Here is a 15,893-nt window from a genome sequence, read left to right as displayed (position 1 = left end):
ACCTCCAGCTGCGGGCAGCTGCTTCTCCTCTGGCATGAGCCTGGAGGGCCCAGGTGTGGCTGCTGCCTGCAGGTGGAAAGGCAGCACCTGGGCCCTTGCTAGGACCTGTGGGGCTGGTTTGGGCCTCGGGGTGGACACTCAGCACACCAGTCCTCAGGGGTCCACGGGAGGCAGCAGATCTTAAAAGCCTTCCCAGACCCAAAGGGGGAAGTCCAGATATCAGATAAATGACATTAGTGAGATAATGTCAGTGAAAGTGCTGGTAAACTATAAAGTACCCTCAACTGGTGTGACTGTGATTATGAGTGCTGTTATAGTCAGTACTGTAATCACCGTGGGGTCAATGGGAGGCTGGGGTCTGCGACACTGTGTGCGGCAGAGGCAGGTGGAGGACTCGTGAGCAGGTCAGGCAGGACCTGGACCTGGGCCTTACTAGAGCCCAGATCATGCAGCTGAATGGGTAGTAAGAGGCCCTCTGGGGTCGCACCAGCAGAGTCGGGTGGGCGCTGCTCCAAGTCCTCCTGTCCTGGACTGGAAGCCCCACACCTGTCCGTTTCCACCTAGAGGGACGCCTGTGCCTTAGGGGCGGTGGCTCAGGGCTCAGGGATCAGGCGGTCCCGGGAGGGCTGCATGCCCCAGTCTAGAGGAGTAGAGAGGAGTTGTTTCAGGACACCAAGACTTCCTGCACTTGGTGGCCAGCATGGTCCCTCCAGGCTTTCTCACATGAGCCTGCAGTAGGCTGGTGGGCAGCCCTCAGGTGAAGAAACTGAGGCACAGGGAGGTTGCATTGCTGCCCCAAAGTTGAACATGTGTGTGTTTCAGAGCAGAAACCAGAATCCAGGCCTCCTGGTCTTAGCCCCTTACCTCCGCTGACACCTGGCCCAGCCACCCTTCCAGATAACCTCACTGAGCGCCGCAGCGCCACCCCCCCCACCCCCCCCACCCCCAACCCCCGCCCAAGGCTTAGTAAACACAGACTGCAGGGCCCCGCCCCCGGAAATTCTAATTCAGCGGGTCTGGGGCGGGGCTGAGAACTTGCTTTTGTGAGTGAGTTCCCAGGGGGTGCATCTTATGCCGCTGGTCCCGAGACCGCACTAGAGAACTGCTGTGTGCTCTAGACCTCGGTCTCCACCACCTGGAGCTTGTCCCTAACTCTGCCCAGCCTGGGAAGCTGACCTGTCCCTCCCATGAGAGAGCCTGGTTCCATCTCTGGGTCATCCCACCTGTCCTTGGAGGGCGTGCTAGGTACTGAACCTTTAAGGAATTGGGGATGATGTGGAGAACTGGGGAACTGTAAGTAGGTCGCTGCTGTCATCCTTATTTTAAAAAGTAAAATTTTTTTTTGTTTTTTGAGACAGAGTCTGTCGCCCAGGCTAGAGTGCAATGGTGGTCTCGGCTCACTGCAACCTCTGCCTCCTGGGTTCAAGCAATTCTCCCACCTCAGCCTCCCGAGTAGCTGGGACTACAGGCACGTGCTACCACACCCGGCTAATTTTTGTATTTTTAGTAGAGATGAGGTTTCACTGTGTTGGCCAGGCTGGTCTTGAACTCCTGACCTCGTGATCTGCCCGCCTTGGCCTCCCAAAGTGCTGGGATTACAGGCATGAGCCACCATGCCCGGCCTCTTTTTTTTTTTTTTTTCAATTTTAGGATATTTTGAGCCTAGGAGTTCAAGAACAGCCTGGGCAGCACAGCGAGACCGCATCTCAAAACATAACTTTTCAGTTCAGTTTTGTTCCTGTGGGAAGATATCAGGAAAAAAGAGAAGGCATGACAAATGACTGCCGCCTTCTTTTTTTTTTCCTAAGGAGGAGTTTAAGAAATAGAGAAGTTAAAAATGTAGAACTCTGAAGGAGAAAACAAGTGACCTTACAGAAAAAAGTTTACAGATAATTTTTAACAGCCTTTGCTCTGAAGTTTGTTTGCTATAATATAGAAATATGGAAATGTCACCTATTACTGGGGTTTGTTCATAATGGCACCATTATTTGATAATAGTGCCACTTGTATCAATGGTTCCAAAGTGGTTGTACATTTATCTTATTAACTTGAACAGCAGAGCGTACTAGGATGGCATTTAATTACTGACATTACGTGTACGTGGTTTGGGGTCCTTTCCCCTGTGCTACAAGCTGTCAAATCTGTACAGGGACGACTGTCTCTGTACTCTGATATCTCTTAGTCCTCAACCAGCTCATAAGAACCAAGCATAAGCCAGAAAACAGAACAAGCCGCTGACACTGAAAAAATAAAACAAAATGAAACAAAGAGAGCCATTCTCTTTGCTGGAACCAGGAACTCCCAGCGTAGCGCAGATGTAAAAGGCCACACAGCTGACGTGAAGTCCCCATAACAGAGAGAACGCCGTTGGCCTCCGGGAGTGGAATCCAGTCAGCCTCACTGAGTTCTCACTGTGGGAAGTTTCTGCCGCTTCTGTGTCGTTTTTATCTCCCAGACCCGTGGGAGCTGAAGGCTGCTGAATGTGGATTAGGGCGCACTGCCCCACTCCTGGCCCGTTGCGCTTCTTGGTTTAACGTGACAGTTTCAGAACAACAGAGCCCTTTCTTCCCTCACTGCCAGCAACAGCGTGCTTGGGGCTGCCAAGCTGCACCCCGGGGCCCCGCAGGCACGCTGGATCTGGGCCATTGTAAAGTCCCACTGACCAGTACACGCCCTGCCTGTGCTCTTCAAAAGCCAGCAAGGGTCAACTATTTGGACCATTAGAAACGGATGGACATGGCCAGGTGTGGTGGCTCATGCATGTAATCCCAGCACTTTGGGAGGCCGAGGTGGGCAGATCACTTGAGGTCAGAAGTTCAAGGCCAGCCTGGCCAATGTGGTGAAACCTGTCTCTACTAAAAATACAAAAATTAGCCAGGTGTGGTAGCGGGCATCTGTAGTCCCAGCTACTCAGGGAGCTGAGGTTGGAGAATTGCTTGAACCCAGGAGGCTGAGGTTGCAGTGAGCTGAGGTGGCACCACTGCACTCCAGCCCGAGCGACAGAGACTCTGTCCCTACCCCACCCCCACCAAAAAAAGAAAGAAATGGATGGCCAGGCTACTCTGGCACACTGCCTGTAGGGTAGCACTGCTCTGTAAGGGACAGTACCTAAAAAAGAAAGAAAGAATTTTTTTAACTGGATGGACAGCCCCGACTTTCTATTTCTGTCTTTGCATTGGCAGATGTTTCCTTCAGGGTCCACTCAACCCCAGGTTCTTAGGGCTCAGCCAAGGGACAGGAGCCTGTCTGCCACCCAGCAGGACACATGTCCAGGGGAGGACGTGAATACACAGAGAAGGCGCCGATTTCCTCCTCCTGCCTCATGTCCAAGCTCGTCAGAGACAGGATCGTGACTGTTTTTGTTTTTGCAAAGTCCCATTGTCCTGCCTTCACTCAGCGTTCAGGACGTGGTGCGCTGCCGCTAGCGCCACAACAAAGCCTTTCTCTTACAGAACAGCAGTCCTCTGTGGGGGTACAAGGTCAAGGTAGCAACACAGCGTCCTCTCTAAAAGAGAGTGTGTAAGCCCAAGTGTTGAAAGTTTTAAGAGAATCTTCAAAGAATGGTGGATTATTTGATTGGTTTCTTCATCTGGGTGTCGTTCTCTGTCGATAGTAAGATATGGTGATGAATGCATGTGTTCATTCCCGCCCTTTACAGCAGGGGCCGCGTGGTGGGCACACAGGATAGCCTCCTTAATAGACAGCAGCAGAGGCTCCAGAGGGCAGGGATGTGCCCACAATCCCAGCGCCAGAGGCTGGACCTGGCCTCAGCCTCCAGCACACAGTGGTGTGCTCCTCTGGCACCAGCATTCCCTCTCTTGGAGTCCAGATCCTGGTTAAGGCCAGGTCAGGGCCCGCCCCCTGGTTTGAGGGACATGAGGGCTGGGTGGGTAGTGGGGCCTCTGACTTCTTCCTCCAGGGCCATAGCTCATGAGATCTTCAGAGCTGGGACAGCATGCGGTGTTCATTCAAGCCCAAGCAGACCAAGCCACCTTTTTTTATCTTTTCTGAGACAGAGTGTCACTCTTGTCATCCAGGCTGGAGTGTAATGGTGCGATCTTGGCTCACTGCATACTCCACATCCCAGCTGCAAGCGATTGTCCTGCCTCAGCCTCACAAGTAACCAGGACTATAGGTTATGCCACAACAGCCACCTAATGTTTATATATATATATGTAATATATATATTATATATATAATATTTATAAATATATATATGTTATATATTATAGATATAATATTTATAAATATATATATGTTATATATTATATATATAATATTTATAAATATATATATGTTATATATTATATATAATATTTATAAATATATATATGTTATATGTTATATATAATATGTAATTATATATAATATGTAATATATAATATGTAATTATATAAAATATATGTAACATAATATTTATAAATATATAATATATATAATATATTTTATATAATATATAATATATATAATATATTTTATATAATATATAATATATATAATATATTTTATATAATATATAATATATAATATATATAATATATAGTATTTATAAATATATCAAAATATATTATATATATTATATATAAATATATATATAATATTTTTATTTATCTATTTATTTATTTATTTTAGAGACAAGGTCTTACTATGTTGCCCAGGCTGGTCTCAAACTCCTGGGCTCAAGCAATCTGCCTGCCTCGGCCTCCCAAAGTGCTGAGATTACAGGCGTGAACCACCACGCCTGGCCAGGCCATCTTCTGCTGCCTGCAGAGACCTCTTCCAGGATGAAAATTAGAAGCTTTACCTCCCAGGCTTTTGCCCCCCGCTCCTCCCTAGGTTTCTGGAACTACCGAGAAGATGAAGGTGGACCTAGAGCAGCATCTGGCCCGGCTCAGTGAGATCCTTGCTGCCCGGGGCGATTACATGCACACCTTGAAGTTCATACAGCAGATGGCAGGCAGCGTGGTTGCTCAGCTCTCAGGACTGCCCATGTGGAGGGAGGTCACCATGGAGCTGGCCAAGCTGTCCGACCGGACTGGCTATGTGGAGTACTACAGGTGAGGGGCCAGTGGGAGGCAGGGGGAGGGGCAGCAGTGTGACATCAGCTTCATTCATCCAAACCTGCATGTTGAGCTCCAGGTGGAGACGGAGTCTCGCTCTGTCACCCGGACTGGAGTGAAGTGGTGCAATCTCAGCTCACTGCAACCTCTGCCTCCCAGGTTCAAGTGATTCTCCCACCTCAGCCTCCCAAGTAGCTGGGACTACAGGCGTGTGCCACCACGCCCGGCTAATTTTTGTATTTTTAGTAAAGACGGAGTTTCACCACGTTGGCCAGGCTGGTCTTGAGCTCCTGGCCTCAAGTGATCCACCCACCTCATCCTCCCAAAGTGCTGGGATTACAGGTGTGAGCCACCACGCCCGACCCACCAGAATGTCTTGATAAGCCATTGGCTGAAATCAGGAGAACATGGGAGCTTGCAGGGGCCACGTGGTAAGTATGCAGGATAGCCTCCTTAACAGACAGGCAGCAGAGGCTACAGAGGGCAGGGATGTGCTGAAGCTCCCCGCGCCAAAGGCTGGACCTGGCCTCAGCCTCCAGCACACGGTGGGGTGCTTCTCTGGGACCAGCATTCTTCGTGGCTGGTGCTGGGTGAAATGCCACAAGCTTTATAGGTTCCTCGCCTACCAGATTTTTAGGGCAGGATTTCTTGTACCACAGACTCAGCCATGGGTACAGGGGGTTGGGGAAATGGTGGCCTCTTTGCCTACATAGAGCACCCAGCCAAGGGTGCTAAGAAGTTTCCATCAGGGGAGGATCTGACCTACAAGTCATTGTGCTCCTGGGGTCTGGGCCTAGTGTGGAGGAGGCACAGGGAGGAATGAGGTCGTGCCTCCAGACTCACTTTTTTTTTTAAGACAGTGTCTCACTCTGTCACCCGGGCTGGAGTGCAGTGGTGTGATCATGGCTCACTGCTTTCCCACCTCAGCCCCCTGAGTAGCTGGGACTGCAGACACACAACTACACCTGGCTACTTTTAAAAAAATTTTTTTAGAAACAGGGGTCTTGCCTGTTGGGGGAAAATAGGGGAGGGACAGCAGGGGGTGGGGAGTCGGGGAGAGATGGCATGGGGAGAAATGGCACATAAGGTGAAGGGGAGGAAGGCAGCAAATCACACTGCCACATATGCACCTATGCAACAATCTTGCATGTTCTCTACATGTACCCCCAAACCTAAAATGCAATTAAAAAAAAAAAGAAACAGGGGTCTTGCTTTGTTGGCTAGGCTGGTCTCAGACTCCTGGCCTCAAGCAGTCCTCCCACCTCGGCCTCCCAAAGTGCTGGGATTACAGGCGTGAGCCACCGTACCCAGACCAGCCTCACTTATGTAGAATCGGAGTGACGGGGGCTGAGGGACACCAGCCTCACTTGGGTGTATAAACTCATACCTGTGTCATCTGACCTCTGGGCTTTGTTTACCTCTCCCCGGCCTCCAAATTCACCAAACCCCAGCCCAGGCAAAGGCACCAGACACGGTTGGCGGAGCAGGGACCTGCTGCCCCTCTCCAGGTGCTGGGTCCAGTGAAGGTCGCTCTGGGGAGAGCCCAGGAAGGAGGCAGCAGCCCCGAGCTTTGGGGAGGCTCCCGGCTGAATAGTGTCATGGGCTCATGCTCCCAGGGCCTGGGCCTAGCATGGAGGAGGCACACTGGCAGTGGATGAATGAGTCATGAGGAGCGGGGATCAGCTCTTTGGATCCTCCCCGCTCCCTCCATTTGTTGGCTTCTCTCCAAGCCATTGACGAAAGTCAGAGCCCTTAGCTTGAAGTTGCACAGGTTACTCCTGTTTTCTGGATTTGTGTCCCCTTGTGTCATAAAGCCCCACCCCAGGAGGTCACTGCTGGACTGAGTCCAGGGGGCTCTCCCCTTCCCAAAAATAGGAGATGGCAGGTCCCTGAGCAGAGGGAGCTCATGAAGTCCCCAGCTCTGAGGGTCCTCCCCACACCTTGCCTCCCCAGCCCGTCCATCCCCTGCGTCTCCACCATGACCTGGATGCTCTGGATTGAGGGGAGCTTGGTCCCGCTCCCCAGAAGGTGGATGCTCATGGGCAAAAGTGCCTTCCTCCCAAGGGACAGAAGGAAACTGCCAGTTCTCAGGACAGACTGTGACCTCCTGTGGCCCCAAAACGGGTATCCGATGAGTCTCCTGACACGTGGGCCATTCATTGCCTGAGCCTTTGGAATCTTATGTCAGGCAAAGGTGTCCATTCTGACCTTGCTTTTCTTTCTGAGCACACCTAGCAGAGGACTGTGTACGTTTAAGGGCCTCGTGTGGGCACTTTGATAATGGCACTCAGGGAATAAGTTGGAATTTACATGTCAAAGGCGGCTTATTGTTAAGGCAATTTTATTAAAATAGTGGAAGGATGGTGCCAACTGCACGTCGGCTATTTCAGCACGGGTGATTGACAGGATCCCCTGTGAGCCCATCCCCCGCTCCCCACTCCTTACTGAGGTTGAGGCAGAAGAGGTTTGGCCGGGCGCGGTGGCTCACGCGTGTAATCCCAGCACTGTGGGAGGCTGAGGCAGGCAGATCACCTGAGGCCAGGAATTCGAGACCAGCCTGGACAAAATGGAGAAACCTCGTCTCTACAAAAAATGCAATAATTGGCTGGTGTGAGGGTTCATGCCTATAGTCCCAGCCACTCTGGAGGCTGAGGCAGGAGAATTGCTTGAACCCCAGAGGCAGAGGCTGCAGTGAGCTGAGATTGCGCCACTGCACTCCAGCCAGGGCAACAGAGTGAGACTCTGTCTCAGAAAAAATCCCAGCAGAGGTCTAGTCCAAGGTTGGCACCTATGGCTCCTGAATGTCAATGACGTTCTGCCCCTTCCCTCGTCTTTGCTTCCATCTGCGGCTACTCCCCTCACCTCAGCTGCTCTGGAACAAAAGCCCTCCCCAGAAGAGCCCCCGTCTTTGCTTTTGAGATAGTCCTTAAGCATAGCCGTGCAGCAAAACAAATATTTCCCAGCACTTTTATGCAAGGCCGGGCGAAGTATTGGAGGAGGTAAACCGCCAAGGGTCTCCTCTCTTTGGGAGGCTACAGTTGGGGGAGGAGGAAGCCGGGCGGGAGTGTCCCTGGCAGGCAGAGCCGAGTTCTGGGTTAGGAATACATCCCCTAGTCCTCGCCCAGCTCCTCTGGGAAAACACATCCGCCTAGAGGAGCTGTTTCCAGGAACCCCTGACAACATGAGGCGTGGAGGCAGGGAAGATGCATTCAATGAATCACAGCCGCAGAGAGTGGGTTAGAGGCACCCATAACTGGATTTCCTGCTGCTCTGCAGAGCAGAGGCAAGTGGTGAGAAGAAATCTTTAAGTGTGAAACATGAAGTGAGTATTTTGAGAGGTGCCCTGTGGCTGGCTGTGTCCCTTGCAGCAAGCTTGATGTAGGCGGTGTGGAATTCCTGGGCCACGCTCTCCCCACCATGGCCTTGGTTTTCCAATCTGTAGAATGGGATCCTGGCTGGGCCTCGTGGCTCACGCCTACGATCCCAGCCTGGGAGGCTGAGGCAGGAGGATCTCTTGAGTCCAGGACTTTGAGACCAGCCTGGGTAACATAGAGATACCCAGTCTTTAGAGAGAAAGAGAGAGAGAGAGAGTGAGTGAGTGAGTGAGTGAGTGTGTGTGTATAAAAATAAGAATGTGACCCAAACACTAGATGGTTTGCGAGGTTCCTTCCAGCTCTGAGCTGAGTCTAAGGAAACTGACTTCTTGGTGGCAGCAGGCTCTGCCCACTCCCCAAAGCCCCCGGCTCCATTTCTGGGAACCCAGAGGCCTAGTGTGAGCTGCCCCCTTCTCTGTGCAGGGACAAGGGCTTTGATTATCCCCTTCTGTTGGCAGTGAGCCTCGATTAGGGGAGTCAGAAAGAACCTCCCTTGGCTGCTGGGGGCTCCAGCTTGCTCCCTCCCCTCGCTCCCTCGGAGCCTCTTTGCCACTTTCTGCCAACTCCAGGGCACTCCCTGCCCACGCTCCAAACTCCTTCTTCCCCTTTATGGTGTTAGTGAAGCAGAGAACCATTGCTGGAGAGGAGGGGTCAGCAAATTCTACTTGGCTCTTACATCAAGAGAAATTAGATCCAAATACTTCCCTCTTTGGGGGCTGAGAAGCGCCTGTCTCTGTGCCCTTCTTCCTCTGTCCACTCTCCCGCTGGTGCCCAGCGTGGGGCAGAGGGCATGGCTGCCAGGGGAGACCACCGCTGCCTTGTGAGGACCACCTTGGGGACCTGCGTGGAAGGGAAAGGAATGGCGGCATTTGTTTGGGGTCTTCTCGGTGCCCTTGGGCTTAGGGTACTTGGATTCTCCAGCCTGTCCTCTGGAGAAGCAGCATGTTAGGGTTATAGCAAAGCAAGCCCATAGACCACCCCCCCCCCACCCCGCCGCTGCTAAGCCAAGCTTATAACAAAACAGCCTTAAGCCTTGTAAGCAGGGCACCTAGGTTCCAGGATGTGATCACACCCGGTTCTCAAACCCAAGATGTTAACCCAGTGAAGCAGAATGTCAGCCCCTAAAAACCAAAATGTGGTTTTTCTTAAAACAGCTCCCAGCTACCTGCAAACCCCCTATATAACCCCCATAATCTGTAAGCCAGGCCGCTGCCTTCACTGCCTGTGGTGAGCCAGCCTGGCAGGTTAAAATAAACTTGCTGAACCTGACCCTGGGTCTGCCTCTCCATCCTTTCGGTCAGCCTTACACAGGATGGCAGGGCCTTTGAAGTCCCTGACTGCCTTGCCCCATCAACCTCTGTATTTAGCATGTGCTTAATCCTTACTCTGGCCCTGTGAGATGAGGGGTTCCATCTCCCTTTACAGACATGGAAACCAAGGTCTCAAGGGGTGAAGTGGCTTACCAAGCCTCCCAGCTGGGGCGTGACTGCCTTTCCCCATCAGCCCAGCCTCGGGGGCAAAAAGGCCAGAGGAAGGAGGGGCTTGGAGGGGTTTGGAGGACTGCGGGGCTGTAGGTACCCTGACTCAGCCTCCCAGGTTCCACACTGAGCTCTCTGATGGTCAGAAACGAGCCCATTCACCTGGGTATCCCTGCTGCCAAGCTCAGTGCCTGGCACAAATGTTTAAAATGAACCTACAAGTCTTTTGTTGTTGTTTTTGGGATGGAGTCTCACTCTTGTCACCCAGGCTGGAGTGCAGTGGTGTGATCTCAGCTCACTGCAACTTCTGCATCCCAGGTTCAAGCAATTCCCCTGCCTCAGCCTCCTGAGTAGCTGGGATTACAGGCGCGCGCCACCACACCTGGCTAATTTTTGTATTTTTTGTAGAGTTAGGGTTTCACCATATTGGCCAGGCTGGTCTCAAACTCCTGACCTCAGGTGATCCGCCCGCCTCAGCCTCCCAAAGTGCTGGGATTATCGGTGAGAGTCACTGTGTCCCACCTGAACCTGAGAGTCTTAAGTTATGGATCCCATCCAGCGAGGGGGCAAGATGGGAGGCCTTGAGGAGCCAGGCTGTGTTTGTCAGAGAAGCAGGCACCTTAGGGGCTGTCTTAGATCTGTGGCTACAAACATGAGAACTTGGCTGGTCTGATGCTGTCTGAGAGTTCTAGAGGTAAAGGGAGGTAGGGTCCTAGGAGATGCCTGCCGGGAGGCTGCAGAAAGACACTTCAAAGCTGCTCTGTCCAGGGTGGCAGCCCCGCTACATGTGGCTATCTAATTAAAATTATTAAGTGAAGTTTAGAATATGTTTCTTCAGTTGCACAAGCCATATTTCAAGTTCTCAGTAACCACCTGTGGAGAGTGGCAAAGAGGGTGGACAGCAGGGATTTAGTCCTTCACTGGGGAAAGTTCTAGTGCACCGTGCTGGTTTTGACACTCAGCCTGGAGGTGGAGGCAGGAGTGGGAAGTGACGGCTTTGTCCAGGCAGCAGTGAGGGTGCAGCCCCGGAGCCTTCAGCCTACGCATGCCGGGTGTGTGCTGGCTCTGGGCAGCGTGTCGTACTGAAGCGTCCAGTGGCCCCAGGGCTGCCGTGCAGGCCTCCCAGGTGGGCAGCAGGTGAGGAATTCTGCCCTGCTGCCGCTGACTGGCCCTGGCCCTCTACCCAGGTGGCTCTCCTACCTCCTGCTGTTTATCCTGGACCTGGTCATCTGCCTCATGGCTTGCCTGGGACTGGCCAAGCGCTCCAAGTGTCTCCTGGCCTCGTGAGTATTCCTACCCATGGACCTGGGACAAAGAGCTGGGCGAGATGCCATCATCAGAGAGAGACGAGGGCCTGGCCAGCTCTAGTGTGGGGACAACAGCCAGGCTGCCTGAGGCCACCTTCTGCCCTATCCTCAGCACTCAGCAGAGGAGTGAGACAGCAGCCACCAGCTCACCATCTGGTCACCAAACAAGGAAGCAGTAGGCTTTCCTTCTCTGGGCCTGACTCTGCTGAGCAGCTGAGAAACGTGGGCCCACGCTTGAGAGCCTCTGGCCGTCTTAGCCAACACGGCCCCCTTGGCCTGTGCTCTTACACCTGGGTCTCTTTAACCCCAAGGACCTGGGCTCCATGGTCCTCCCCTAGGAGTTAGCAGAGCCCATGTCAGGGCAGGGACTGAGGCTGCCTTTGGATCCATTGCAAGGGCTTGGGGGCCAAGGTGGGCGAGAAGAAGACTGGGAGGAAGGGGACTCCCACCTGCCAATCTTGTCACCTGCCTGTCTCCTAGGATGCTGTGCTGCGGGGCACTGAGCCTGCTCTTCAGCTGGGCGTCCCTGGCTGCTGATGCCGCTGTGGCAGTGGTGAGTTGGGGGAGTGGTGGGGGTGGGTAGTGGGTGGTCTGCCAGGATACTCTGGGGATGTGTCCTGCCTAGAGCCTCCAAGCAGGGCCAGCTTCCAGTCCCAGCTCCTAACCTAGAATCCCAGAATCTCAGAACCAAAGGGACTTGTGTCATCTGAACCGGCCCCTCCTGTTACAGATGGGGAAACAGGCCCAGAGAAAGGAAGAGACCTGCCCAGGGGCAGAGACAGGATGAGACGTCTATGCTTCACATCCAAAGAGACGCTCCGGCCACCCAGGCATGCTTACGCTTAGGCGTGCCTGGGTGACCAGGGGCTTCTCTCTGAGTATGAAGAACTGACCGGGTCTCATGAGGATGGGTAGAGGTCCGAGTCTCAGACCGAGGAAGCCCTCCCACATCAGAAGCTGCTGCTTTGCCAGCTCCCCAGGCCCTGGGACTGTAGAAGGTGGCGTTTGACTTGCCTTCCATCATAATGCCCCGGGACTCCCAGGGTTGAAGCACACATGCTGTATGTTTCTGGAAGTGGTGCCTCAAAACGGTTTAAAAAAGGAAAAGGTCGGGGCTTCCTATGTGGGTACACATGGTCTTTAATGGACCTATGGCTGGCAGTAAGCCGTGTGCATGAGGCTGTTCATTCGCTCAGCTGACATTGTTTGCTGGGTGGCACTCGATGGTACAAGATGCTGGCGGTGCGGAAGCCAAGAGGACGTGATGTTTGCTGTTGACAGAGTTCCAGCCTTTGGAAGCGAGACTTGTGGGCAGATCACTGCAACCCCAGGCTTCAATACAGGGGAGGCACACTGTGTGTGTGTGTGTGTGTGTGTGTGTGTGCGCGCGCGCGCACACGAGCGTCTGTGTTCATGCACGCATGTGATAGAAAAAAACACAATTTACCAGAGGAATTCAAGGAACCCCTCTCTGATTCAAGGGCCACAGACTAACCCCCAGGACATGCAATCTGTCCTGCCCTTAGCGACCTGGGGTTTGATAGGATAAGATGGGGGTGGCTTGTACCAGAAGCTCCCTAACCAAACTCATGCCTTGCCCAGCAACTTGGGGGCTGGCACCAGCTCTGGTCATGGACATAGTCCCCTCAGGGACTCTGGCACTACCTTAGGCAGAGGCGTGTGCAGAAGGGAGAAGAGGGGGTGTCTCCTGTCTTTGCTCCCCGCCACCCAGTGCAGTGACCACAGGCCAAGGACTGGTAGAGAAAAGGCCCAGGTCATGTTTGAAAGCATGAGGAGCTGGGACGGCTGTAAACAGTGCCACTGCTGGCCAGGGCGACGTGCGCGGCTGCCCGGCCTGCAGCCTCTCCTCTGGGGCCAGGGACGCACACAAGGAAGCCGCAGGGAGCACAGGATGAGCTCCTCCAGGGCACAGTCCCGCTTTCTGGGCAGCCTCTGCCTTCTGGAGGCAGCGGTGGCTTCCAGCTTCCACCGTGAGCTGCCCTTTGGTAGCCTCCCCTCCCAGTGGGGGCTCCTCCCTCTCACCAGGCTTCGGTGTTCACGAAAACCAGAGGCCATTTAATTTCCCAGCCAGGCGCCCTGGAATGCTTGGAGCTGGGGAGAAAGGCCATTTCCCTAATTCCTCTAGTCAGGGCCTTGTGTGCAAGAGGGGGAGCGGGCGGTGGAGCTGAATGGGCCTTTGATGGGGCTGGAGATGCTGCTGCATTTTAATAGGAAGCCGGGTGAGGAGGAGCCAGGGGGGCGGGGAGGGCAGCCGGCTGTCCCGGGGTTATTGTGGGGAACTTTTGTGTGGCCTCGCAATGCCACCCTGCTCTCTGAGGCCTGTTTTGGCAGCCGTGGGGCCAGAGGACTGACAAGGCCTCCCCTCACCCACCTCCTACCCCTCCCTGTCCCTAGAAAGGACTCCATGAGGACAGAGCACTGCCCAGAGATCTGCTCCGGGTAAGGCAGGGAGAGGAGGGTGGACAGGACTTGACAGCGGAGCTCCGAGCCTCCAGGCCCAGGGGCTACCCCTGTGATCAGCATTGCCAGCCAGGAGGTGCCTGGGATGAGGGGCTAGAGCAGCCAGAGACGGTGGGAAGCCCTGGAAGAAGGAAGGGGGAGAAAATGGGTTCAGCCGTGAGGGGGAGGCAAGGGCTGTCACAAGTGCTTTGGCCACCGAGCACGGGACAGAGCGTTCCGGGGGACTGCTCCAGCCGAGGAGCAGCCAGGCCTTTCCCTGAGTCAGAGGGTGGGAGTGTGGCCTCTGGAGCCACCCTGCCCAGGCCCACATCCTCCCTTCACCCCTTCCCGGCATGGAACCCCGGGAAGGTTACTGGGGCTCTCTGTGCCTCAGTTTCCTCCTAGGCGAGTAGGGAAGATAATAAGACTTACCTCAAAGGGCTGTTGGTAGGAAAAGGTGAGTGGGTTAATCCTGGGAGGCACACAGAAAATGTCCAGTAAACAGTGGCCACCACTGGCTTCCTGTGTATTCAGCATCATCATGGTAGGGTCACGGGGGCTGCTTCAGGCCCTCACCTCTGTTCTCAGGAACTGCCTGCCGGCTCAGCCATCGCCTGGGCTGGTTACCAGGCAGCCTCTCCCACCTGCCCCAGCTGTGCTCAGTGCTTCCTTCCTGTCCCCTCCTGTCATCTTCATCACCGTGGCTTGAGTGATGCACACGTGTGTTAGTTGTTTTCACGCTGCTGATAAAGACATACCCAAGACTGCGCAATTTACAAAAGAGCTTTAATAGGACTTCCAGTTCCACATGGCCGGGGCAGCCTCACCATCGTGGCAGAAGACAAGGAGGAGCAAGTCACGTCTTACATGGATGGCAGTAGGCAAAGAGAGAACTTGTGCAGAGAAACTCAAATTTCAAAAACCACCAGATCGGCCAGGCACAGTGGCTCACGCCTGTCATCTGAGCACTTTGGGAGGCCGATTGGGGTGGATCATCTGAGGTCAGGAGGTCAACACCAGCCTGACCAATATGAGGGAACCTCATCTCTACTAAAAATACAAAATTAGCCAGGCATAGTGGTGCATGCCTGCAGTCTCAGCTACTCAGGAGGCGGAGGTTGCTGTGAGCTGAGATCACACCACTGCACTCCAGCCTGGGCAACAGAGTGGGACTCTGTCTCAAAAAAAAAAAAAAAAAACATCAGAGCTTGTGAGACTTATCTGTCACAAGAACAGCGTGGGAAAGACTTTCCCCCATGATTCAGCTACCTCCCACCGGATCCCTCCCACAACATGTGGGAATTCAAGATGAGATTTGGGTGGGGACACAGCCACCCATACCAACATGCACACACACACACAAGTGCACATCACACATGTGATGCACACACACACAGGTGCTTGTCTTCACAGGAGAGTTGACTCCTTGCTGAGTCCCACACTCCAAGCCATCCTATGCACCTGTCCCAGGGATGGAGGCTCCAGCGGGGCTGAGGGGCGTGAAGAACAAGCCTGGCCTAGGAGGGGAAGGAAGGAGGCAGGAAGACCACGTCACTGTGCAGCCTTGGACCAGGGCCTCCTGTCCCTCTCCTTTCTTGGTTCTCAAACTTCTTGGGGTGACCCAAACTGAGATGGTGCCCTCACTCTTTATTTTCCCAAGGCTTCCCCATCCTCCACTTGGGCCTGGCTGCCCTCTGCCACTCTAGCCGGGGGGTGGAGGCACACCACCAGGCCTGCTGGCACTGCAGCTCTGATAGGTAATAATAGGCCAGGGTGATGTATTATGAATGCTAGTGGTTTGTATATAAAGCATTTCTCTCAGGGTCTTAAGTGCATTCAAGTGCATGCTTCTGTGTGTGTGTGTGTGTGTGTGTGTGTGTGTGTGTGTGTGTGTGTCCATGTCCCTGCATGCATGCACATGGGACTCTGGGGAAGCTCTGTCTCTAGAGGGGCATGTTATTCCCCACCCTCGCTATACACACATTTTCTAGACCGTAAGTGCTGTGATGCACTTACCTCTAGGTGCTAGAACCCTGCACAGCACCGAGTAAGTGCTCCATAAATGTCTATCATCTTAGCAAGTGGGTGAGTGATGCTCAATCGTGGACCCCAGAGGCAGTGACTTCTGAAGGAGGATGGGGCCACCGGCAGAACAGGGCACTCAGAGGGGTCCCCTGCCCAGGGAGCATGCTCCAGAGAAAGGAGAGGCCTCTA

General features: G+C 53.5%; 1 protein-coding gene across 5 annotated transcripts in view; it reads left to right on the top strand.

Annotated features, from left to right (window-relative positions):
- The window catches only part of TTYH2 (tweety family member 2), a 48,775-nt gene that overhangs the window by 19,060 nt on the left and 13,822 nt on the right, over positions 1-15,893 (top strand). For all 5 annotated transcript variants that reach the window (XR_010339835.1, XR_010339836.1, XM_064369585.1 and 2 more), the window contains exons 4-6: positions 4,837-5,057; positions 11,100-11,195; positions 11,700-11,772. Coding sequence is in view for 3 of the 5 variants with exons in the window: in XM_064369585.1 (XP_064225655.1) it covers positions 4,837-5,057; positions 11,100-11,195; positions 11,700-11,772 (390 nt within the window). In the remaining 2 variants the exon portion in view is untranslated. The remainder of the gene's footprint in view (positions 1-4,836; positions 5,058-11,099; positions 11,196-11,699; positions 11,773-15,893) is intronic.

Source organism: Aotus nancymaae, unplaced genomic scaffold (genome assembly GCF_030222135.1).
Source record: "Aotus nancymaae isolate 86718 unplaced genomic scaffold, 86718_ANA_hifiasm-v0.15.2.pri h1tg000089l, whole genome shotgun sequence".
Lineage (NCBI taxonomy): Eukaryota > Metazoa > Chordata > Mammalia > Primates > Aotidae > Aotus > Aotus nancymaae.
Note: the sequence above shows the minus strand (reverse complement) of the source record. Positions and strands in the feature narration are given on the sequence as shown.